The following is a 25,607-nucleotide window of genomic DNA, read 5'->3' as shown; positions in this document are numbered from 1 at the left end:
ACGGAGAATGAAATTGTCAGTGAGTACTTAGTGTGGAGGGTATAAACAGCCCATTGTGTTTTGGATAAGCCGGTGGTGGTAACGCTCTGCGGCACAAAGGGGCTGTCGGCCGGGTGTTCCCATCGGCCTGGAGCCTAAAAACGAACTGTTGGGCATGTCGCGCATGACCGCTTCATCACCGCCACCTTGTTGATTTATTTTTTATTTATTTTTTCACCATGAGCGCGCCGAACAAGTCGTCAGAGAAAAGGTTAGTGTGACGTTCTCTTCAAAGTTTGTGGACCACAAATAAGCTTCTTTTTTTTAATTATTTAATTAATGCATACAATAGCTGCATATGTTCCTTAATGATAAGTCAGTAGCCTATGTTATGGCTATAAAGTTTATGCGGCTGTATATGTACCTGTGATTATCTACATCATCTACATACACACGGTGGTTATTTACCTAATAAGACTTTTCATTTTGGCTGTGAACACCGGAAACTGCCTGACTCACTTGACACCTCTGTTTAATATACAACAAACTTGTGCCCAGAAGGTGTCAGTGTAGTTTATGGAAAAAAAAAAAAAAGGCTGTGCCAGTGAAGATGGCTCTTATAGCTGTGACTGTCTGTATGAGAAAACAGCTCACAAATTCATGTCATCTAAACACCGTGTTTTTAATATGCTTCTCATTTCAGTCAGTCAAGAGCAACAAGGACAGCATTAGTTCCTTCGTGCATAAGATTTATTTTTGAACCCTGAACCAATGCACATGGTATCCATGTAGGATCGTTTCCATGCCCGTGCTGTCCTAACCCTCCATTAAACTCGGTTTGTTTTTTCTTTGGACAGACTGGGCTCCAGAAAAAAGCTGGAAAAGCTATTAAAGGAGAGAAAATGCACCTTTCCACTGCTGATCAAGGTATGAAGCTATTTATATCTGATAAATGTATTATTTGTTGTCATTTGAATAGTTTACTACATTTTGGCCTGACAGCTTGTTATGATAAATTACAGCGGTTCCCATGTTTATGTGGGGTGACGCAGGCCTCCAAGCAACCAAACACCCAGTGTTCATCCGCAGCCCATTAAATACATTTTATTTGGGTGATTGTGTGCACTCAGCAGAAGTGATTGAGTAGGGAACATACTCTGCTTTATGATGTTCTTGGCCTGCACCACTGAACCATCTGAGAGAGGTGCCCTATTCCCATTTGTTGGGAAGCGCAAAACTGCCCAGCTCCGAAGGCATTATATAAGCCCACATACTGTACTATATCTGAGGTCTTCTGCTCTGACACCTACTTCACCCCAACACCTCTTCGTCCTGGAAAGTTCCCCGGCTTTCATCTCTGCCCTACAAGGACACATTCATGCACCAGTGGATTGATCCCCCCCCCTACTGCCTACATGCAGGGATTAGTGTGTTTCAAAGCCCCCTCAGACCTCCCTCATTGACCCCCTATAGGAAACTTTACTGTTGATCAAAGTTTTAATACAGTTTGGACCGCTGTGCCATTAGTGGACAAACCATTGGAGCAGGAATGGTTAAATCCCTTTGATGTAAAACACTGTGCAGGAGGATAACGCTCACTGCCATCTCACTCTGAAGCTACCTGGGCTCGGGCTTCTTTCAGGCTCTATTTATAAATACAGCAGGGATGGCTTGATGAAGAACATAGATGAAAAGGGAGGCAAACCATCTAATAACATATGAATATGGGGAGTGAGGGACATCACATTTAGATCATAGATATCTAATGGAAAAAAATGTCTCTCTTTTGCATGTCTACATTTGCATGTGTGAGGGAGGTTTTTTTTTAATGACTCACAGAGGAGGTCAAGTCAAAGCAATAATGCCGGCCATTGTCATTTAAAATAGAACAACCAAACCAAGCTCGGCCTCATGTCTTACATGAGCAGCATACTGCAGGGTGGGTTGGCTGAACTCTTTTGTGATTAATCCCATCATTGCCCTTTTTTAATGCTTTGATCGCCGCACTTAAAAAAAAAAAGGATCCCGCTTACATAGATATTCTCATTAATTAGCAATGGCACTCCCCGCAGGTCGTTAAGCCCAACGACACTCGAGATAAGAACGCTGAAAAACATCTTTGAACATCAGTGAAAAATGGATGGAATAGCATCTGAGGCATCATTTGAAGTGAACTCTGCACTCAAGGGTGTCTGTTCAAAAGATTTTTATTTTTTTTCCTTTTCTAAGTTAGGATATCAATGCAAAGCACTTGCGTCATAACGAAATATAGACACAAGCAGCTGCTCTCAACAGATGCACCCAATCACTTCAAGATGTCTGAGACTGTAGCGGGCAGTGTGTGTTTTCATGTTTGTGGATTTTACACAATATGAATCACCGCTGAAATCCACCTTCATCTTTTAGACCTCCCTTTTTTTTTTTTATATCAGAGTATATTCTTCTAATAGACGTGATTCATACAGTATATATAAAACTGCAAGGATGTATAATGTAAATTTGGGCATTCATCCACTCACTGAAGCTTAATCTTGAAGATTTTTATGAAAAGGTCCACAGTATATTGGGATATTTATACAAATATACAGCTTTTTGTCAAGCATATATTCTTTGTTTTTATAACCTTTATCAATGGTGAAAGAAAGAAGAAAGATGGACTGCAAATAGGGCTGCAGATGATGTTTATATTCATTGTGGATTAATCAGCAGACTATTTAATCAATCTATTGGTAGTTTGGTCTTTAAAATACCAGAAAACATTGACATATTTGTTTTCCAGGACACATATTGGCATCTGCAACAGTCCAAAAAGCCATGCTATGCAGTTTACAATTATACACAACAGAATAGAACAGCAAATTGTCTCATTGGAGAAGCATGAACCAGAGGATGATTGGTGTTTTTGCTTGAATATTACTTCAATATTAAAATACTTGCCAATTAATTTTCTGTCAATCAAGCTGGGATTGCAACCCTATGAAAGCACTGTTTCTAAACTATGTTAGATCACGACCCTGATTTTTGTTTTTGCGCACTTCGTGACCTGCTTTATTAGACTCGAGCGCTCGGCCCCGCCGTCAACCCTGCAGACTGTGAAATCAGGATTGTGTCTCCCTATTATTCTGATGAACCCTGCCCCTGATAGGGTTTCTCATCACAGCTTTGTCCCTTGTTGACATCGGATCCCCTGAATTAAAGCCAGTCATTTGGAGAGAGAGCGAGAGAGAGAGAGAGAGAGAGAGAGAGAGAGAGAGAGAGAGAGCTCACTTCTGCTGAATTACAGGCTGATAACAGCGTCACTCAGCACCGGGTTCATGCTGCGTTGGTGACTGAGCATAAATCATCTTTTTTTATTAGCATAAGGTGCCTTGCAATCATTTAGAATTGCCTTCCTACTCATTGATGTGCATTAGAGCGTTCTGTCATGTGTGTAGCTCAAGTTGTGTCCATGTGTTTGCATGCTCGCGAGCATTCATGTGTGCCGACAGAAAGGCCTGTGGCTTGTTGTCACATGGCCCGTGCTTGTCAACATGTGAATCTCCATGGAACCAAAATAGTCCCAGGCATAGCAGCATCCTCGGAGCGGTGGATGACTGTTATCCCTCCCACCGGTCCAAACAAGACCGTGAGAGCCTGGCCGGCGTCTGGCCTCACACTGCCCGGGCTGAGCGCAGGTGTGCCACAGCTGCAGGTTGCCATGGTGAGGAGGCCTTGTGGTGCTGCCCCAGAGAGGACAGCTGGACTGAGACACTCCTCGAGTCTGATAAACATTAATTGAATCTACAAAGAATACTGGGTAAACAACCACCCAGGGAGTTTAGTTAATGAGTGCCGGGCCTGGTTGCTAAAGTGTCTGTTTTCCTTTAACAGTGAGTCATGCAATACAGAGCTGCAGGGTTTTGCCAACGTCCTCCCCCGTCGCACCCTTTCATTCCATCTCCCATAGGCTCAGGAGCATTGTTGTGTAATCTGGTATTATCTAAAATATGGTTATATAAGAGGACCAGGTTGTTGTTGTGGTTGAAACACTGATTCCTTCATACATGACTATATAACATAATACAATATTTAATGGCTGCTTTTGAATCTTGGAGGCATTTTGAAAATAATCCTGCACCTAAAGCTATCAGTAATGACAGCGACATCAGGGGTTTTAGTCAAACCAGCCTGTAAACATTTCTCCAGTATTATTGTATATGGTCATAGTGGTTTAGAGACAAATGCAGATCAGGTTGTTTATCAACAGTCAATCAGTTTGCCTTTAATTCAACTGTAGATTTATCAAATGTAGAAGCACCTGCGCAAATTTAGACTGAATATTCACTGTGACTGCACAATTAAAAAAAAACAATTTTCCATGTTTTTTATATTTTAGTTTGGCAGGTATGAATGTATTTATTAGAAATGCTGAGAGATTTAAATAATGCCTGAATATAAATTTAAAATAAGTATAAAATCTGAAAAAAAATAGTTTCATTTGTTTGTATCTTCATATGATTATGATTATGATTTTTCATGATTATTGTTTAATGAATTACGTTTACCCTTCATTCATAAAGCATTTCATAACCATGATCACGATAATCAGGATTAACCTATAAGCCACGCATGTGCTGGTCTCAGGCCAGAGTGTATCAGTACGTACCTGCTGAGCAGGAACGGCCTGAGTGCCAGTTTTCAGATTACACCTGATAAAGCCAGGATTTCCTCCACCAACTCTTTCTGTCCGCTGTGTTTCAAGGACACTGTGTGGAACAGTATAGCCTGTTGTATTTGGCACCCAAAGACAACGAGCGTTTCAGCCCTCATTGTCCACACGTGCCACACACGTCAGCAGATTTAATCCTGCAATTTGCGCTAATTGTCACAATTTGAAGCCGGTGTATTGTCTGTCTCAGTGCAGCTCTGACACGGGGTCTTTTGTGTCCAGCTGGTGACAAAGGCGTATCACTGTTCAAAGTTTGTTGTGGTATGTGACAGGAGAGTTGGTACTAATGGGTCAAAAGAGGGCTGACAATGCTCATCTTACCTGGGTGACAAAGCTCACGTCTGCCCATCACCCCTGTAAGACCAAAGAAACAAGCCAAAGGACTCGAGCAGTGACGGACCATGTCAGTGACTCGCTATAGGTTTGCTGCTTTCAGCCGTGGCAGGAAGGCTAGAAAGTAAAAGATAGGGGATGAATTTTTGGAAAGTTAAAAATGGAAAATGAAACGCGGTGACTTCTACTGTGTTGCTGAGCGGTTTTTGGTTTGTGGGGGCAACATTAGAGCCATTTGTGAACAAGTTGTGTGGCCCCAGAGCTGCCAGAGATGCCAGGCCATCATCACTCACACCGGCCTGATGGCGCGAGCACGTCCCATCCATCCTCAGGTTCTCAGACCTGGCAGGGCAGAGTCTGGGGCATTCAGGTCAACACCCGCACCGCACTTGATCGGGGCTGAGGCCTGCAGTGTTGTAAGCACACACTGCACTGAAAACTATGACACGCGCATTTTTGATTATGGAGATCAACTCCGATACACACGAGCACCTGTGCGAACTTCACGCCACACCTGCCTCAGCTGTCTCGCAAGCAGGGCCACTTATTTCACCCGAGCGGGTGAAATAACAGCGACGCTGTGTGTGGCGGGCGGAGCCCCCCGACATGGGGCCCTGGGTCAGGTCTCATTCCAGGAATGGCAAGCAGCAGATCTTAGATGAAAGAATGATGAACGAGGTAAGACTTCCAACTCTACGGGACTTTAGAGGGGGGGGGGGGGAGACAACATACGACAGTGAAGTCTATACAAAGTATAGGCTATGGTGTCTTAGTAGAGGTTGTATTGGCAGCTTCCTGACTGTTAACCTGAATATTTTCGGAGCATTTTCTCTTGCATGTGAACAGAGCATGTACGCTGCAAAACTAGGCTGCAGTCAATGGTTATAACACAGGACATCAGTGAACCTCTCACAGCATTACTAAGCTGCTGTATGTCTACATGTTTCATACTTCTGTGCTTGTGTTTGTTAGACATTGAGGAGAAATGACGACAGAAACTGCATTTCTTTTCTACGTGTTCATTTACTGTCAAGTTTCTAAGTTCATGCCAGTGTCGTGCACACAGAAAGCAGCCCCACGGTTTTCTTTAACAGTTGACGGAGAATTGCTTCGCAGAAATGCAATTGAGACGAGAGCAGTGCCTGCAGTACCGTTTGCTGCATTTATGCATTTAACAAAAGGGGCGACAAGTGTTTTTGTCTGTTTTGTAGACCAGCCTAAAAAGTAAGGGATTTGTTTTTCACTGTTCGGGGAAATGGGAGAAAGCTATCGTTCATAATACGACAGAGATCATCTGCTTAACAAGGCCACAGGAAATGACACGTGGCCCAGTTCTGGTAATTTTGGTGACAGTCTGGGTCTCTGTCTGATAACGAAGACAGACAAGGAGGCTCTCTGTTTGTGGATATTGCAGTACACAAAGTGATGAGTAATGTATTATAGAGCAGGAGAGGATTATGTGTACTCTGCGTGTAGGTGGTCTCGACGGGCCAGCACAGTTGACACAAATATGAAGTATTAGGTCAACATCCACCTCCATCAACCAGCCTACACAAACACACAAATGTGCTTATAAATTATTTATATGAGTGCGAACACGAATCCTCAGTGAGAAGCACAATTATTAAACATTTTAATAAAGCGAAGACCGTGTTTGGTGATTCATATTCTGCAACCCTCATTGTAAAATCATTAATTCAGAGCAAGGACTTAAAAACTAACGAAAATAGTTATTGAAAATGTAGTTTTACATAAATGAAGCATTTGCTTTAATGTACATGAAAATGCAAGATACTTTTATCACCTACAATTTGAGTAAATAATCTCACCACAAAGTCTATTTAGTCGCTCTTCTGGAGCTTCTGATTGCTGATATGAATCATATCAAATTAGCGTATTGAAGTATCTTTTGCCTAATTGTCATGTAATTGTAGATAGATGGCAAAATACCAGTCCGATTTTCTCATGTGATTTTGCATACATTTGCCATATTGAGACATGTATCAATATCAAAAAAATATCTTTATTAATATCATTAACAAAAACTCGTACTTTATTTTACGATTATTAGATGCTAACTTTTGATTTTTGTCAATTTACATTGCCAATAATTTGTACAAATTGCTTGCCACAAATGTTTATCAGGTTATAAAGTGAGCTTCTGTGTTTACTTTCTAGTCACAGCGCAGGACGGCTCCACAGGACAGGACTGTGACTAATGCATGAACCCATTCAGAGCTTGACAATGCTTTTCTGCAGTCAAACAGAGATCAATCAGTGGCTTGTGTTGCTCTTGTTGGACACGAGATGACACGGGTTTTTTATTTATTTTGTCTCACCCTCTTCACCGTGGAGAGCCTCTCCACTTGGCTAATAAGATTTGGATTAGCTTGAGGACTGCTTAATTTGTTGCTGTGTCCACAACTTCAACCGCACGGAGACATGCACAGGTTTACTCAAAGAAACACACACTCTCTCTCACACACACACACACACACACACACACACACACACACACACACACACACACACACACACACACACACACACACACACACACACACACACACACACACACACACACACACACACACACACACACACACACAATCAGCCAGTCCTTCTGATAGAGAATGAGGACAATCAGGCGAAACATTTAGTACTCGTCTTGCTTGTAATTGCTTTTATAATAACATCTTATCAGATGTTCTTTTAATGCTCTGACTGCATGTGGGTTGTTCATCAGTTACCATTGTTACAGTAGCCCTGTTGAGTCAGTCGCCCAAACATCAGCTCATACGGGGTTGAAAAGCCATAGACGTCACATAAGAAACTACTCATCGAAAAGGTTTTTACAGTCTTAGATTTCTAAAGAATACTCGTTTCCGCAGTTGGTTAAACAGACGTCAGTGTCCCTTTCAGTCTCCCTTCACAGAAAGCTGCGAGAGACCACAAACACTTTGTCAACCGGCACACTTCTCTGCGGAAACAATTTGGAGCGCCATTAACATGTCACATTTAAGTCACAATTGACCCTATAATCACCTGTGTGTGTCTGCGAGTGTGTCCAAGTGCACGCGCTTGTGTCAACTTGTGAACTTGACCCATATCTCACACGGTGACATGCTGTCACTGAGAAGCCTGCTGTGCGGCTAAAACTGCAGATGCCGCGCTGCACCTGCCAGCCAGGTCAAACGACCCACGCTCCCCTCTGCCAAATGGTGGCGGGACACTGACACTGTCTGTTTTGGCTGACGGCTTACCTCGCTTCAGTTTGCCTCGCCTGGCACCTGGCAGCGGTTAACCGAAGGCCCGACAGAATGCAAGGCACCAGGTTAGTCCTCTCAGAGGAGGTAATTCAGTCCTGTTTTAACAAAGCCTCATCTGGTCAGGTGTATCAGCTCCAATCACCTGCTGTTCACTCTATCCAGGCAACAGGCTGTCTATAGACTCTGTTACAGTTAAGTGTTAAAATGGCACTTTGTAGTCTGGCTTTCTTGAAGAAATTGTATTTTCTCGATTCTTGTTGTTCTGGGTTTTTTGTACCCTCATGGTTGAAATGCACTTATTGTAAGTCGCTTTGGATAAAAGCGTCAGCTAAATGTAATGTAATGTGTAGGATCAGTAGATTAAATATTGCGAATCAAGAACCTAAAGAGCATTAGGAAGAGAAGAGATACAGCAGCTACTGTACCTCTGTGTCGTATATAAATGTCAGAACTGGCTGACTGGGCGGTAATGAAATACAAGACCCCGGTGCTTCATGCTACAGAAATAGCAACATCTTTCCTGTCACCAAAACACAGTGATTTACAGATTATATTTTTGGGAGAAGGGCCGGAACTAGCGGGAGCAAAAATACTTGTGCTTACTGGGATGGTGTCCTTTGCTATGAAAACAACATTTAAAATGTAATGTTGCTCTTTAACCTGCCTTATAACGTGAGGTTAAATAGAGGGGTTGGTACTTAATCATCTTTTAGTACCCCTCCAGTACCACATTTAATCATCAACACTGAATAAAGACGTAGAGGTAATTACAACACTTTGTTCCCCCATGACTATCTGCAATATTAAGCTCCTCGTCAGCCTGTGTGTCCTGTCCTGCTGTGGACTCTGCAGTTCTCTGCTGCTGTGAGCAGCAGGCAGGAGGCCAGCAGCAGCTATAAGGTGGGGTGGGGATAGCTATTTGTCAGCAAGACTGTAGCATCCCACAGGGGTAAAGCAGGTGGAAAGGAGGGACGGGACGGGAGGGGGGCGGGGTGGAGGAGTCTACAGGATACAATGGCGAGTGAGAAGGCAGAGGAAAGTTGCCAGCTTCTGTTGAACCACATGGGAGCCCCATTAGAGCTTGCACCTCCTCCCTGTCTGACTTCCTCAGCCTCATGAAGAGCCCACCTGGGAGGATGATGGGATCTGTGTCTACACCACCTTTCTCTCCGTGTCTGTCTCTCCCCAACCCCCATCCTGCGCTCCCACAGGCCTCTTTTACTGGAAACCAAAGTGCCAGGCCCCTGCTGCTTTGTCTCCGGCTCAGGATGGGTCCCCAGTCGAGTCCCATCCATACGTCACCGGCAGCAGCAAAGACAGAGAGCGCTCCCTCACCGATTATAGCACAAAGCGAGAGCATCGTCTCACTGCCTGTCGGCAGTCTGCCTCTCTATTCTGCCTGTATCCCGCAGCACAGAAAGTAGTTTGCAGGGAGCCTGGCAGAGAAGGAATCACGGGGGCACCGAGGTCTCAAACAACCGGAACGTAACCTTATATGAGCACACGATGCAGCGAAGCCAAGTCCAAAGAGTACAGAGGAGAGCCGTGAAGAATCACAGGAAGTTCTGCTTTTAGAAGTCATTCAGATTTTCAGGATTTGTACACATCGAAAGAAACTCACGGAAAGTAATGATTACCGAAGTTCACAACATCAAGGTTCTGTGAAGCTGAAGAGGAATTTTATTTGATCAAGTGGAGTCAAGGAGGAACACTGACGTAGAGCTTCTTGCGTGAAGTCCACAGGAAATGAAGGCCTGGCTTCATCATCATCATCATCATCATCATCCTTCATTCTGCTCCCTAAACACGAGGGCACCGATCTTCTCTCTGACCTGCTGAGTAACTACCTGCCCTCTGGCTGGAAAGGGTGTCAAGAGGTTGAGGTGGGCTCCGAGGTGTGGCCGTGGCAGCATGGGGGAGATGTGCTATGTGGGAAGACGGGACCTCACCTGCCTGCTGTGGTTTTAGCTTCCTCCAGGGCTGCTGCTGGGGCAGGAACAGGAGGGTCCAACCCGAGGTACGTTTAGAGGCAACACAGCCTGGACAGGATTTTACACAATTATTTATTTCTGTTTGTTTTTTTTGTCCACCCAGCCACACCCTAATCTCTACATACCCACACTCCAACTCCTTCTTTATCCCTCGTTTGTGCTTTATTTCCTGCTCTGAGCAGTTAAGTCTTTATTTTTGGAAATCACTCACTGGATTGCACAGTTCTCATTTCATCTTGTGGCATAAACTGTGATTCCTTGTTTCATAAATGTCTGGTTGCCATGGTGAGATATAGCGTATCTTGCTTTGTTTTGCTCCAGCTGCTCTCATGCCTTGTGCAATGCGCTTTGTCACCTGGGTGACAAAATGCACACAGCATAATGACTCTCCCAGGTGAACTGTGGGAAGGTTTACAGTTGCTGTCGGACAGCCAGGGTAGCTGTTTCATCTGGTTTCCAGTCCTTATGCTGGGCTAAGCTGCTTTTATTTTTAGCACACAGATATGAGAGTAGTGCTGATATTATCATCTAACTCCCTTTTTTTTTTTTTTTTTTTTTTTTTTGTATCCCAGTCGGGCTGCAATGCAGTCGCAGAGTATGTCGGATTTAGTCTAAAATTGTGTCGTGACCATTGTCCAAACTTATGCACAGTGCCTTCCTCTGTCACTTCTGCAGTTGTAATCCAGGTTGTATAAGATGAAAACCTCCGACTGCTGCCCTTGTCATTATTAATCAGGCTAGATTTAAAGGAGCCCTTCTACTTCTGAGACTGTCATTTTGTCCTGTGTCACCTCATTCTCCTGAAGGGCCACTCCACCAGCAGGGGGGGGGGGGGGGGGGGGGGGGCAAATACCCTCAGAGGCTCAGCACAAATCCTGAAATCATACGGCACTCTTCACATGCGCGTTAGCACCACCTCGTCTCATCTTTCTCCTTTATGATTATTCCATATTTTTATGGAATGGTCAACTCCTGAAGTACAAAAACAGGTGAGTGAATAAAGTGCTGCATCAGAGGAGTGTAATAAGAAGGGCAGGAGCAGCTTCCTCGATGGCTGCTCATCCTCAAAGCTGAGGCTGATTACTGAAGTGGCCACCGCTGTTGCGTAACAGCTGTTGTCTCATCATATTCATCTCCTGTGCTTGTTCTCGGCTAATCATCACATACAGCTCCCGAGTCGTTCCCCCTCTGCTGTGGGGATTAGTCATTGGAAAACAAATGTCCTCTTAGATTTGCATCATGACAGCAACATGGTGTTAACACTGTAAATATCTGGTCTCTTGCTACTTGCTATATTTCTGCTCTTGTCTCTTGGTTTTATAAAGTTTATATAGACTTTAAAAGTCTGCCGGATCGCTCAGAAATTTATAGCATTGATTCGGGCCATCAATCACTGTTTGAGCATTTGTTTTTTTTTCTTTAACAGCTACTAAGTTCAATAAAAATTGTATTTCGTTGTCATTTTTCACAAAAGACAGATAGAAATAGCTAAAAGAGTCAATATATTTTTCCCATTCTTTTCCTTTAGTAATGAGTTAGCACCCTATTTCTCCAAAAAGAAAAACAGCACAAGTGGAAAACTGAATGCGCTGCCATAAGACAGAGCCGATGCACGAAGTCGTTGTTGTTAACTTTTCTTGTTGCATAATCAAAGGACTTCGTGATTCATGTCAATAACAGAGACCTAAAGTCCTGAAAAATGAGAAAGAAACAAACCATCATGATATATTTTAAGTGATTGTTTATCACCTTATAGTTTATCTATTGGACTTTAGAGGGGCTGAGTACTCCAATATGGGCCCTTTCTTTAACTCTGTGGGAAGAAATCTGGCTGAGGAGATACAAAATTATAATATCATATGCTGTTGGTGTTGTATTGTGTGTTTTTCATGCTGTAAAATGTGTTGCAAGTGAGTGTAGTTATTGTGTTACTGGCTGAAAGTCCGTGTACCCATCCTCCAAGGGAAGATGATTTGTGTCGTTATAATCCACAATTCTTTTTTTGATTTACTTGCTTTCCACAAAAAACCAAAAAAAAAAACTTCAGATTATTTTGTATTTTGAGATCTGACTTAATTTCTTTCCATCGCAGCTCCACTTTATATTTTCTTCGTTGATCCATTTGTTTAATCTGCTCCTCAGAAAGATGAGTTTCTCGGATACCAGCGAGACTGCGGCTGAATGATCCGCTTTTCAGCGCGCAGAGCCTCCGTGGATCTCAGCTTAAGAGCGGACGGTCCGCGTAACATTTACTGTACCTTCGTGCGCTCGGGCAGTGTGGCTGGGAGCACGTGCGTGCGTCGGTGTAGAAAGCCGTCTCTCTGCAGCGTCGGTGTCGGGAGAGAGCATCAGTCACACAGCACGGTGGAGGTGGACGACAGCAAACGGATAAATAACAAATCTATATTGGGACAGCCCCAGCTGTCAGCGGTGGAAACCTGAACAGGTGGCTCCTTCGGTGTCTTAGCAGAACGCGTCGAGACGCAGAGACCCTCAACAGCTTGTCTCGCTCGCTAATCTCCTCCTTGCCGACAAGCGCATCGAGCCCGTGCGCGTAAAACCAGAAGTACGGCAGGTTTGGGTTTGGAGGAATCTGATCGGTCATCGGGATTTTACTCATCAATGTTGATGCAGTGTTGATCACGAAGTCGGACTCGTGGAGAGAGGCGCTTGGTTTTCATTGCTGGACTGACAAGAGTTGGGACATAATGACTTTTTCTTGGATTTTATAATTCCTCCTCTGTGTTTTGGATTTTTAAGACTGACAGATAACGCAGCATGTTGCCAGAAATCAATAACAAGGTGAGGCACTTATGTTGGTTGACTGATTGGTTGGCAAAACAGCATCTTCCTCGGTTCATTTTATTGGGGTCTGCACTCCAGGCTATATTTTAGAGAGTTTATTGGGAAGTTGCAGAACGGATGAAGGATTTCTTATAATGGCAGGGTTAATGTGATTATCTAAGAAAATTAATATATTATTATATTATAGGTTACATAATATACTTTATGTCGCGTCATATCACTTTTATATTCCTGTATTGTCTCAGAAAGTAAATATTCCCATATTTGCTTTAAGTTTTCCATGAGATATTTTTGCCCAGATACAGGGCTAAGGTCCAGGCTAATTCCATTTTGGGAAAACCCCTTCCACAGGTATAATTTTAGTTAACACAAAAAAACAAACATTTACTGTATATTCACATTATCGATTCATGCCAAGAATGTGAATTCATTCTCGCTTTTGGATTTGGATTTTTTTTTTTTTCTTTCCCGAGTTATGCCGCTTGAATACTTATTTTCTAGTCCGCCCCCTTTTTCCTGAGCGCATGCCAAGTTATGATGAAAAATTTGATCCATTTCTATTTTAGTCGTTGTTTAGCCTACTTATTTCAGTGTTTGTTGTGCTGACAGATTCTGTAAGTCTATATGCGTATGGTGTATTTTTCAAACCTTACATGGAAACTGATATAAATTTAACCCTCACTGTTTTTGGATCTAAAAAGAATTTCAGCTTTGTTGTTGTTGTTCTTACAAACAATAAGACAGAAAACCAAGAAATTAGCACTAATTCAAACAACAGACACAAATTTTGATCACATGGATTGATCACTTTGCAAGCACCGCTCCCTCTGGTCACGTCTGCTGCCAGCAGTAAAATGGCCGATGATGTGCAATGAAAATGGAGGAATGGCGTGATTGCACATTGTAAAACGACTGCCGCGTATCCGAGATGTGATAGTGTGAGTGAGTCCCATTTTACAGTTTGTTGATGTTTACCCTCCTGGTTTTATTGCTTTAGTTTGACCCTCTAACCAACTGACCCTGCTGGAGGACCTTAATAAACCTCACACACATCTGCAGGGTTGATCCCGTCTCCAGGAAAGACCCCCACACACATGGATAAAGTCAGCACTGCTGATGACTTTAGTTTCCTTGTCCTTTGTTTACTTATGTAACTTCATAAAGAAAAAAAGCACGCACAACTCGCGCCTAGATGCAACTAGAACTGTAGCGGGTGCATGGTTTTAGCAAGAACTAAATAAAAAAATTTAAAAAAAAGGAGAATACCGGCATTTACAGATCAATATATAACAATTTCTGGTGGGCAAAAAAAAATTTTTTTTAAAATGAAGACTTTACATAAGTAAGTATGTTTGCGTTGAAAGAACATGGCTTATCTCACCCATGCTTCATATGCATTGGGTGTAAATGGATTGTGCATTTATGTGGAGCAAGAAAGGACAATTTACAGCATCATGCAATGACATCTTTCCAAGTCTGTGTTTGAAGTATTATGTTTCATCCACTGAATTAAAAAAAAAACAAAAAAAAACCGAATCCAATCTTTTATGTTTTGTGTGCATTCGCTGACTCATTATTACCCTAAATAACTGACAGCTTTCTCCACCACATGGACTGAACTGTGATCACAGTTTTTTTCCCCCTGGCACTCGGGGCCCTGGCTGCCGTCTCTGTCTTTCCACTGGCTCGGTGCTCATTAGCCAGGCTTACAGCAGGCAGACCTTTGCAGGTGACGTATTTTTTTTTTTTTTTTTAAGCCAATCTGCCACAGTGACCTATACGGCTCCTGCTGTCACTCACAACAACGCTCCTCATATTGTAAGACGACCGCATTGTTGTACCCTACCTGTGTTTGGCTGGTTACATTGTCTTACTGAAGGGTGAAATCAACTTGAATGTGAATGGAGAAGCCAGGGAGCGTCAGCATGCAGTCTCTCTCCTGGCATCAGTTAGTTCAGCGTCCTCTCTCTGTGGTGACACCGACGTGGTGTGGTTTATGCTTCGCAATCAACGAAGCTTAAGATCATCACCAGAAAGCTGTTTCCTGTTTATCACCTGTGGACAACACCCCGATTAGCCCCGTCTCGCCGCCTCCCTCCGTCCCTGCCGGGCTGGTAGGGTGAGTTTAGCACGTATCCCCCATGTCACGCGAAGCTTTATTTCCCCCTATATGGTTTCGCCCATCACGGTTGCACGTGCAACCGCTGATTAATAAGGCACGTGTAAGCTGGCTTGGTGCTGGAGAGAAGCGCGTAGAATCTTTTTTTTTTTTTTCTTCTTCTTCTTCTTTTAGAACGTCGGGTAATTTTTGTTGTTGTTGTTGTTGTTGTTGTTGTTTTGATAGCATTTATTGCTTCGCTTTAACACATTCAGTCGAACGCATCTCCAGTGCACGCAGGCTTCGAGGCACTTGTACACCTACTGCCGGACACACGGACGTGCACACACCTTCACAAACTAGCAGGTACACAGAGACTAGAAAGTGAGTGGATCGTTGTTGCTGGGTTTTTTTTTTTGTTGTTTTTTTGCAGAAGTGATCTATTTTAGGATCATAGTGCATTATTTTTGCAAGTCTGGTTTCATCCCCGCTCTGCCGCCTCGAGGACGTGTGTTTCTGAGGACACTGGAGAACCCATCCAGCCAGAACACAAGAAGCGATTTCATTATTATTTGTCCTTGACTGCTTTAATCTCTTTTGGTGTAAAGGGATTTAGAGTGTTACCGTGCCGTACAAAAGTAATTGCAGTCGAGAAATATTGTTACCGAGTGTATTTTTTGCGGCTTATTGGAAATAAAAGGCAGCTATTTTTTTTTTGCCCTATTTTGTATGGTATTTCATGAGTCGCTTTCATTCCTCCCTCAGACATCCCGACCGGAGGCCTTCCCTCACCCTCACAGACTCCCAGCAGAAGCCAACCGGATTGGAACAAATCGACCCTGCTCACAGGTCAGCGCTCCCCCGCTGCGTGACGCTGGAACAGCTGACCCGTACCACGGACATGTTGTATCAACAATGCCGTCTTTTCCCTTTGAGCGCACGTCAAGGGTGTGCCTGAGTTGTTCTATGAACACCTAAAAAAAAACACTGCTTTTCTTCGTTTGTCTTTTCGCAACACGTGTAATAAACTACGCCAGGATGCTTCTCCTATTAGAAATCAAAGGCTTAGACAAAACATCATTCAGACGCTTTTTGGATCATTGATATGTAGCTCCTGAGTAAAGAAGAACATGATCTTTACAATTCAGTTCGTAAATTTCTACTTGATCCTACACATCTGTATGCACATACAGTATGCGGCGACGGGGTGTAACGCATCACACATTTCCGATGATATAAGAGCAGCTTATTTAAACAGCATGCCCCCCCCCCCACCCCACCCCCTCGGTTATGTACAGGCACGTAACTGTGTTTACTTTCTTTGCCTGTTGTGGCAGGTGCTTGTGACTATATTTAGCCCTATCTCTATGCGTCATAACCAAGTTGGCAGATCCTGCAGCAGCTCTCAACACGTGAGATAAAATATCAGAAAGTGCAAAAGCTCTTTTTTTGGGGGGGAATTCTATTAATAAATAATATATAATACTGTATTATGTACATAGCTTTGCTAAAGGGTGCGCGATAGCATGCTGGATTGTAGGGAATGTCTTTTTGTCTTCGGAGTTGCAGCTCCAGAAATAAATACATGCTTTAAATACACTCTATAATGCGCCTCTTGTCACAGATACACTTCTGTAGGATGTCCTATTTTTTTTTCCTCCAAAAGACTTGGCGGAGGGCGGAGGTCTTAATTTTGCCCGTCATTGCCTTACACATGTAATCGTGCTCCCAGAGCAATCAGGGTGGCAGACAGAGAAAACCTGGTTGATGCACTTCACCTCCCTCCACAAAGCCTCCGCAGACAGACTCTGTCAAGAAGCAGCCTCCCGGGGCTCGGCCTCCATTTTACTCTCACCCTGATCCGTAATTCCAGCCGCTACCTGCCTGTGGGGGGGCGGGGGTGGGGGTGGGGGGGGGGTCCCGGTCACCCGAGTCCCCCACAGACGAAATGCACGGAGAGAAGTATAGCTCGCTGAGAACACAAAATAAAACTGACGAGGTGCAACCTGCTACACGCTCATTAAAACAAACAAAAACAAAGGGGCTGTAACAAGCTTGTACCTATCATGTAAAAACAATAATGCATTTAGATCTCGCACTCCCTTCCTCTTCTTTTGTTGCCTGTTTACAACTGAATGTTTGGATTTCAATGTTATTGAAATGTTGGGTTACACTGCACAGAAAAAGATATTACAATTCCCCCAGCTGTGGAATTTCTTTGTTGATTGGTGTAAATATTCTCCCTGGTCCAGTTTATTATATGATCATTTTGGCCTCCAAAATTTTGTTAATATCTATACTGACAATACATTTTAAGCTTTTGTACTTTGACAAACCAAAGTGAAAGATTTAATTTCCATTTTTACTTTTGTTTGTGCTTCGTACGTGTTTCTAACGTGTGTTTCACTACTGAAGGCCAAACAAATAAAACCATTCCTCTGAATTGCAGAAGTTTGCCTCTGGTGTCGGGACTCTGCCTCAGCTCGAGCCACCGGTGGTCCAGGTGGTGGTCAGCAATGCCAAAAACCAGCACCAGCAGTCGGACAACATCCTGCCCCAAATTGCCAACAAAGGGGTTCAAAACAACTATCAGACCCACCAGGTGAGGCTTTCTTTCACCAGCAGCCTGTGCTCTGCAACACAGGCAGCTGGTTTTGCATAATACTGTGTCACAAACTAGCTTATATAATTGAAAACTGAGAGCACTGTTAAAACATCACGAAGGTCAGCCAGCCGGTTGTGGCTTTTCTTTTCTTCTAATACAAAGGGACTCTATATTTCTGTTCGTTATTTAACAGGACGAGAGGCCGAAGCCCACTCAGCAGTTCAGCATGCGGTTTGGTGCAGCGATGGATAAAGTTTCAGTCTCCCGCAACAGCAAGATCTTCAGCAACAAGCTGGAGAAAGAGAAGGAATACGAGGGCCAAAGGTTACCCATGTCGCCTACAGGTATGTTGTCGTGGGTCAGAACACAATAACACTCAATAAGAAAGGCGAGGAGAAGTGATTTCGCACTCTGAATCTCTTGTGGGTGTTCCAACACAAACACTTAACCAAGTAATATTTTTTTTCATCTCCTGATGAAATGAAAATAGCTTGTTGGCATTGGCGGATGACTTTTCACAATCCTCTGCACTTGGCAGAGGTGTAATCAATACGAAAGTGAGTCATCCCGTCCTCCTCCGTCTTACTTCCTGTTACAGAGGCACTGAAGAACTTCCAGGATCGCCTGACGGACTATGAGCAGGAGGAGATCATGGACTATGCGGAGATCTGGTTCTTGGGTCTGGGCTCTCAGAAAATCGAGGGTTCCCAAGGGACACCGCAGAACTCCGGATACGATGACGAGCATGGAAGCTACATCAGGGTAATGTTTTGGATATATCAATAGTTTTACAGGTTTTACCCCGTGAGGCCTCATGGAATAGTATACGTGATCACTGACTGTTTTACATCAGTAACCCCCTCTTAGTCACTCATTTTAGTCACAGACTGTATATAAACATGCATGTAATCTCTGGGGCTGGAAAGTGAAGCCAATGTGGAAGTGCCCTAAAGGGCAAAACCAGTCGGGGGGGGCCACTAGGGGCTGGTTCCAAAAACCTCCAAAATAGACTCCCATAAAAAAAAAAGCACCAACTGGTGCATATATCGATGACTAATTAGATATCAGTCAACTGATCCGAGTCTCTATCGACCTGAAGAAAGCTGGTTTTCCTACATTACCCGCAAGAACCGACACTCACGATGTAGCTGCTGAAAAAGGAAGAACTCCATTTAAAGGTTTATGGAATATTTCATAAAGAGGCAGTCAGCGATGTCACGAACACAGATTGTCAGTTCATTTTCTGATGCATTAAAAACTACCACCATGTTTCTTTAAAAAGGCCGATTATACAGTTCATTTACAAGCACATCCGCATACGGCACATGCAATACTGCACAGACAAGACATTTAAATAATGACGAGGAAAGACAACGCGTAGACGTGCGCATTTCGCTCAGACACACATGCACGTGTTTTCCAGCAGCCTAAGCTGAACTGTACGTGATCAGACCGCTTCATATGACCTTAATTCAGCAGCTGCAGGCCTGACCCACTGTTCATAGTCAGTTGACTGTATTGTTTAGTACCGTATACAATAAACTGCAGCGAGGTCACAAACCCTGTAACAACGGGCTTAACGGTCTCGTAGAAATCAGACGGCTTGTAGGTAATTGTGCGTCAATAGACAATATGTAATGAATGAGCTGTTTAAGGCCGAGTGACTGACCATTGTTCACACTCTCGTAAGTCTTTTGAGGCTCATCTCACTGCCACAGCTTTGACTGACAGCTACAGCGACGCAGCGGGAGAATTAACGCTCGAGCTGCTATGCGCACAGACAGGAACGCTCTCTGTATCCCGAGACTGTGATGCCGTTGAGTAAATGTTACGTTAATATTATGTTTATTATGTAATATTTCTCCTTATATTTCAGTACAAGCACACATTATATAATAGTGCAGTCTGCTCAAATATTCACTGTGCTCCTCCTTTTGTTCTTGCAGGTGCTGCACGATCACATTGCCTACAGGTTTGAAGTGCTTGAAGTGATTGGGAAAGGTTCCTTTGGGCAGGTCCTGAAATGTCTGGACCACAAGAACAACGAACTTGTCGCCATCAAGATGATTCGCAATAAGAAAAGGTACGATTTAATCGCAAATATTTCATTTGGAAACGTCATTCAGTCATTTAATTTACACGTTTTTTTTCTTTTCCAGAAAAGATCCTCAATTCATCAATCAAAGATCTTTTAAAAAAAAAAATACATTTTGTATTACGGTTACTGCATAATGCACTGTACTTCCCTAAATACCCTAAAGACTACAAGTTATTTGTCACGTTCATGGAGTCAACCTTTGGTTTTCATTTGATGCCCCGTTGTGCGTTTTTTTTTTTTTTCTCTCCCCACATGCCTGCGCCGTGATCATTTTACGTTTTTCGGAGTCTGCCAAACCGTCGAGACCTGATTTAGCACGATAGAAGTCGGCACCTCGCGGTGTTATCTTACCTGTCCTTCCTCACCGAGGATCACAGCGGCTGCAAATGCCTGAGTGCTGTAGGTTAGCCGTCCGGTCTAACCGCTACTTCAATAATGCAGAAAACAAAATGGGTGCAAACCGTCACGGCACTGCCTCAGGCAAACTCTCCGCTGTGTCAGAGCATAGTCTTCATTTCTGCCGGGGGAGGATTGTGTTTGGTCGAATGTACAGCGATTTTAGGGTTTTTTTGTGATGTGATGATAAAGAAAAATAAATCTGAGATCATTTACAGCAGAAATGTTTCTAAAAAAAAAAAAGATTGTAATATCACCATTTTGGCAGGCAAATTAACACTCAAAACATTTCTTTGTTCTGGCCTGGCTATACTAGAAAAGAAGTATATATCTATTTTTTTATTTTTTATTTCAGTGTCTTAACACCTGTGAATTTGTCTTCAGGTTCCATCACCAAGCTCTCGTTGAGCTGAAGATCCTGGATGTGATCAAGAGGAAAGACAAAGACAACCTCCACAATGTCATCCACATGAAGGAGTACTTTTACTTCCGAAATCACCTCTGCATCTCCTTTGAGCTTCTGGGGTTAGTATTTTCACTCACGGACAAGCACGCGGGAGTCTTACGGGACACTATAAAGACATGAGTGAATAATTGATCTTTTAATCAAAAGTATTAAAGGTGAAACACCTTCCTCGGGTAGAACAGCAGAGTGCGAACACGGCGCTGCTCATCAAAGTCAGTACTTCGGCAATCGATCGGGAGTTAAGTGATTACCTGTGTAGCTTTGGCTATCTTTGTTTTAGCCCTGATCACTGCTGATATCTATTTGAGGGGGAGACAGTTTTGTGTATCAGCCCGGCTGAGTGACCTTTAGAGGACGTCTTGGACCGCCACCTTGTCTAACATTACAGTCACCGAATCCTTTAGTTAAAGCCTTGATTAGGGCCCTATCTCTTACCCCTTCTTGCTTCATGGTGTGAAGGATCCGGTTACACAGTCTAAAGAAGTTTATGCTTATCGCGAGGGGAAAGAAATAGCGGGAGGATCCGCTCCATGTGTCCGTCTGCCCCTGAATGGCAGCACAATCATAGATTATTTCCAAGTATGTGCTTGACAGTCAGCGGAGGTTTTAATAGGGGTGTCGAGGGTGTTGAGTGACATTGAACTTAGCAGCTTTCTTTTTTCAGAGCGTTTATTTGAGGATGATGAAGAAGTTATTTGTGTGGTGCATCTTTTTATAAGTGATCACTTGGTCACGCTTTCCCTCGTCCCGCGCGAACAAAGTGTTCGCAGACGACGAAAAAGAAAAAGTACCGTAAAGGGGGCGGGAATGTAATTGACTTTGTCTTTTTTTTAATCAGCACCTTGGACTAATCACACGTCCCGTTTTGTTTCATTCGACAGGGTCAACTTGTACGAGCTCATAAAAAAAAACAACTTCCAGGGCTTCAGTGTCGCTCTTATCCGTCGGTTCGCCCATGCTCTTCTCAGGTGCCTGCAGATGCTGCACAGGGAGAAGATAATCCACTGCGACCTCAAACCGGTACGGACTTCCGTAGCACCTGTAACACATCGACCTGTTTTTACAAGAGGAATTATGGGACTGACCTATCGGGAGGTCAACAGAACTTGACGTCGACCACTCTTTCGCTCTGAAATCACTGTTCTCCTGTTGGTGATTGGATTGCAAAGATTGGTCAGAACAATAATGTGAATTGTGCTCCGTCTTGTGGAGCATCACAGTATTGCACCAGTAAAAAGCAACAGTATTTGAATGCGTTTGTACTTCTGAACAGGAGAACATCCTCCTGTCTCAGAGAGGGCCGGGGAACATCAAGGTGGTGGACTTTGGATCAAGCTGTTATGAACAACAAAGGGGTAAAGACCTTTTTACCGTCAGGATATAGAAAGAAAAGGCCAACTGTGGTCCCGCGAACATCAATCTCACGTGTGAAACTCTCTTTTTCCGACTACTTCCACCTCCTTCAGTGTACACCTACATCCAGAGCCGCTTCTACCGCTCTCCAGAGGTCATCCTGGGTCACCCCTACAGCATGGCCATTGACATGTGGAGTCTGGGCTGCATCCTGGCGGAGCTCTACACGGGCTATCCTCTGTTCCCAGGAGAGAGCGAAGTGGAGCAGATAGCTTGCATAATGGAGGTATGCCATGGATACAATATTGTGTATTTGTATTGATTCAGTTAAGTTTAAAGCTTCATATATAATTTAAAATGGTTAGCGAGTTGCTTCTGCGTTTTAAGGAGTGCTGATATTTTAACTCGCAGGTTCTTGGAATGCCTCCAAATGACTTTGTTCAGTCAGCGTCGAGGAGGAGGCTGTTCTTTGGTGAGAAACTTTTTGATGTCTTATTTCTGTGGGTATTTGATATGTTTATACACCAAAGTACAGGATTTAAACTATTCAGCAGGCTACAGTGTTGGATATCTACTGTATATGTTATTAGAATATGAATGAGTAACTAGACTGAAGGCGTACTATAACATATAATATATGTACTCTATGGATCCCAAATGATTTTACACATTGTCTTTTGTGTGCAGACTCGAAAGGAAACCCGAGAAACATCACTAACAGCAAAGGAAAGAAACGGAGACCGAACTCCAAGGAGCTGTCAGCGGCGCTGAAAACTAACGACGCTTTGTTCTTAGATTTCATCAAACGCTGCCTCACGTATGTTTCATCTACAACTCGGTCTTACTGTTCATTAGATAACATAACATTTCTCTTTTTTCACGTATTCTTGACTGGCTGAACACGAACAACTTTCTTTCTTTTTTTTGACTATTCTTGAATGATACCTTTGCTTAAAGGTTCAATGTGTATGATTTAAGGGGATCTATTGGAAGAAATGGAGTATAATATTCAAAAATATATTTTGATTAGTGTATAATCATCTGAAACTAAGAATCATTATGTTTTTGTTACCTTAAAGTGAGCCCTTCATATCTACGTAGGGAGCGGTCTTTAGGATTTTTTTTTTGTAAATTCTCTTACACACTTGGAAAGGGAAGAAGAAGGCGAGGGGGGGGCCTCAGTTGGTTGCAATCTGCAACCTCACCACTAGATGGCACTAAATCTGACACACTGCTCCTTTAAAGGCTGCTTGAGGCATGTGGATATTAACCTCCACTTTTAGACTTATCATTTCCCTGCGCTTTTCAGCTGGGATCCAACTAAGCGCATGACTCCCGATGAGGGTTTACAACACGACTGGATCCTGGAAGGAAATTTCAACAAAGTCCGGCCCAGGACCAGGCCGGCCGTGAAGAAGACCTCGGACAGCTCGACCACCACAGACAGACAAGCTAACAGCCACCCTGGTGAGAGTACAGCCAGCCTGCATTTACATGTTAAATGGAAGTTGAAGTAAAAAATGATGAATACAACAACTCAGATACAGAAAAAGTTGCCTCACATCGGTGAAATCTGTTACACTGCGGGCTGAACGCGCCCCTTACTTCCAATATCTTTGTCATTTCTTATGTCCGCCCATAACTGCAAACATCCTGAGAGAGGTCTTTCTCAATGTCCTTTGTTTCTTTGGTACAGCGGAGAAAGTCAGCCCAGAAAGCAACGGTAACGACAAGCTGAAGAGGGACGGCTCATCCACAGACACAAAGTTGGCTCCCGCCGAGCGTCTGCGGCCCGTCGGGGCCTCGGCGGAGGAGGAGGTGTATGAAAGTGACGGCAATCTCTCCACAGATACCAAGCAGCGAAACGGAGAGAGGCCCGTTCACATCATCATCAAGCCTCAAGAGGAAGTGGGCACAGAAAGGAAAGATAGCCAGGAACCACCTCAGTGTTTGCCCCCTATCATCTAACAGCCCGGAGGGGAGTCACGCTGCGTTCAGGACAAGTGGGAACTGTCCAAACCGGAAGGCTGAGGAAGCTGCATTTGTTTGGCCTCGTACAGAAAATCAAAAAGACAGAAAATGCAACAAACACCGCCATGTTGCAACATGATGTCACAAAACAACATCCTAGACAAGTCAGAGAAACCTTTTAAGGAAACTACTCGGTGAACAAAACATTGATCTGAGGGGGAGGTACACTGATCGTCAGCCGAGGGACATCTTCTATTTATTGTTTTAAGTATACAGTCATAGTGTATTATTCATGTTCTGTGAAACTTTTGTTGTTTTTTTTATGAGTGCAGTCAGTCAATCAGTTGTAGTCTTTAACAAAGTTGAGATGCGTTTGTTGGCAGGCATTTCGTCTACACGGGGAATAAGCGGGACGCCGATTAATAGCTCTCGTTCCTGCCGTCACTAGCTCCGTTACTGAACCCGATCTTTGCTGCGCATTGAAAACGACCGATAACCAGGTTCGACTTTTACTTGTCACGGTTTCCATGGTGGGGAAAAAAAAGAAAAAAAAACTTAGCCGATTTCAAAAAGTGCATGGGTAGAAAAACTGATCAAATCTGTTACTGCTTTTATTCTTTTCTTTTAGACATTTTAGCCTCATTTTACTTTCACAATGGTAAAATATTTGAAGGATTGTGTGCAATAAAGGCTGAGCCAAATGTTTTTTTTTTTTAACTACAATAACAAAGAAATTATAATTGTCCTGTACTTTTTAATTGTAGAATAAAGTTGATGGCATACTGATTATTATTTTTTTCACTTATTTATTGTGGAATATCGTTGATTCTGTGTTTCATATTTGTTTAACCGTTGAACTCAACAATCATAAAATGTGTATTTGTAATAGAATTTCTTGTATATATTTCTGCTGTAATTTCTTATACATGTGGACTACGTAAGATATTTTAAGAAAATATTTCAGATATTTGTTGAGGATTTAGACAAGGTTTTACTTGTTGTGCTGTTACAGTATGAAACATTTTTGTAAGTCTTGTGTTATTCCTAATATTTTTTACATTAGAAAACAAAAGGACAATCCTAATATTGATAGTTTGTGCCTTGCAGTATTAGAAATCTTGCACTTTATTATTGTGTGTGTACACCTGGATTAGAAACCGTTGCATCTTTACCCGACATGATTTTGGACTGCCCTGCCAGGATCCCTTTTATTTCACGAAATGATTTCTCATCTTGTTACCGAACATAATGAAAACAATTAACTTGCTTTTTATAAATGACTGATGTTTTTTAGTCGCTAACAGTAATCCACCTGAAATTGAAGATAGACCCGTGCCCTCACTATGTATTAGCAAAGCAACCAGAGATCCAAAAAGGATGGATTGTAGCTGAAATATGAAAAGTTAAAAAAAAAAAGTCATTTTTATGTATTTTAGGATGAAATAAAGAGTTGTTTCAAAGACTTTGTGTTTTGATATTTCATCATTTCATTCTCATATGTGTCCATGATTCAACCTGGGATGAAATTCAGGCCT

General features: G+C 43.0%; 1 protein-coding gene across 3 annotated transcripts; it reads left to right on the top strand.

Moving 5' to 3' along the window:
- Positions 1-76: 76 nt before the first annotated feature.
- dyrk4 (dual-specificity tyrosine-(Y)-phosphorylation regulated kinase 4) lies at positions 77-25,534 on the top strand. 3 transcript variants are annotated; one of them, XM_069705337.1, is made up of 15 exons: positions 77-250; positions 837-906; positions 15,949-16,032; positions 17,633-17,785; positions 17,982-18,132; positions 18,387-18,550; positions 19,735-19,871; positions 20,667-20,807; positions 21,630-21,768; positions 22,022-22,103; positions 22,215-22,387; positions 22,513-22,573; positions 22,789-22,918; positions 23,411-23,568; positions 23,798-25,534. In XM_069705337.1, exons 1-15 carry the CDS (start codon positions 219-221, stop codon positions 24,067-24,069), a joined length of 1,947 nt encoding a protein of 648 aa, XP_069561438.1. In that variant the 5' UTR covers positions 77-218; the 3' UTR covers positions 24,070-25,534. The 3 variants fall into 3 exon arrangements, with proteins under 3 accessions (XP_069561438.1, XP_069561439.1, XP_069561440.1); XM_069705338.1 differs by lacking the exons at positions 77-250; positions 837-906 and adding an exon at positions 10,186-10,306; XM_069705339.1 differs by lacking the exons at positions 77-250; positions 837-906 and adding an exon at positions 12,490-13,082.
- Positions 25,535-25,607: the final 73 nt, after the last annotated feature.

Source organism: Brachyistius frenatus, unplaced genomic scaffold, assembly GCF_029030835.1.
Source record: "Brachyistius frenatus isolate BFR_SWC_R1_liver_20210118 unplaced genomic scaffold, ASM2903083v1 Contig_55, whole genome shotgun sequence".
In the NCBI taxonomy this organism is placed as follows: Eukaryota; Metazoa; Chordata; class Actinopteri; family Embiotocidae; genus Brachyistius; species Brachyistius frenatus.
Note: the sequence above shows the minus strand (reverse complement) of the source record. Positions and strands in the feature narration are given on the sequence as shown.

Bases quoted from the DNA above. Each gene is read 5' to 3' on its own strand.
- dyrk4 (XM_069705337.1), top strand. From the start codon at position 219: ATGAGCGCGCCGAACAAGTCGTCAGAGAAAAG. The intron at 251-836 runs GTTAGTGTGACG...TTCTTTGGACAG, and splicing joins AACAAGTCGTCAGAGAAAAG to ACTGGGCTCCAGAAAAAAGC. The intron at 22,388-22,512 runs GTATGCCATGGA...TTTAACTCGCAG, and splicing joins AGATAGCTTGCATAATGGAG to GTTCTTGGAATGCCTCCAAA.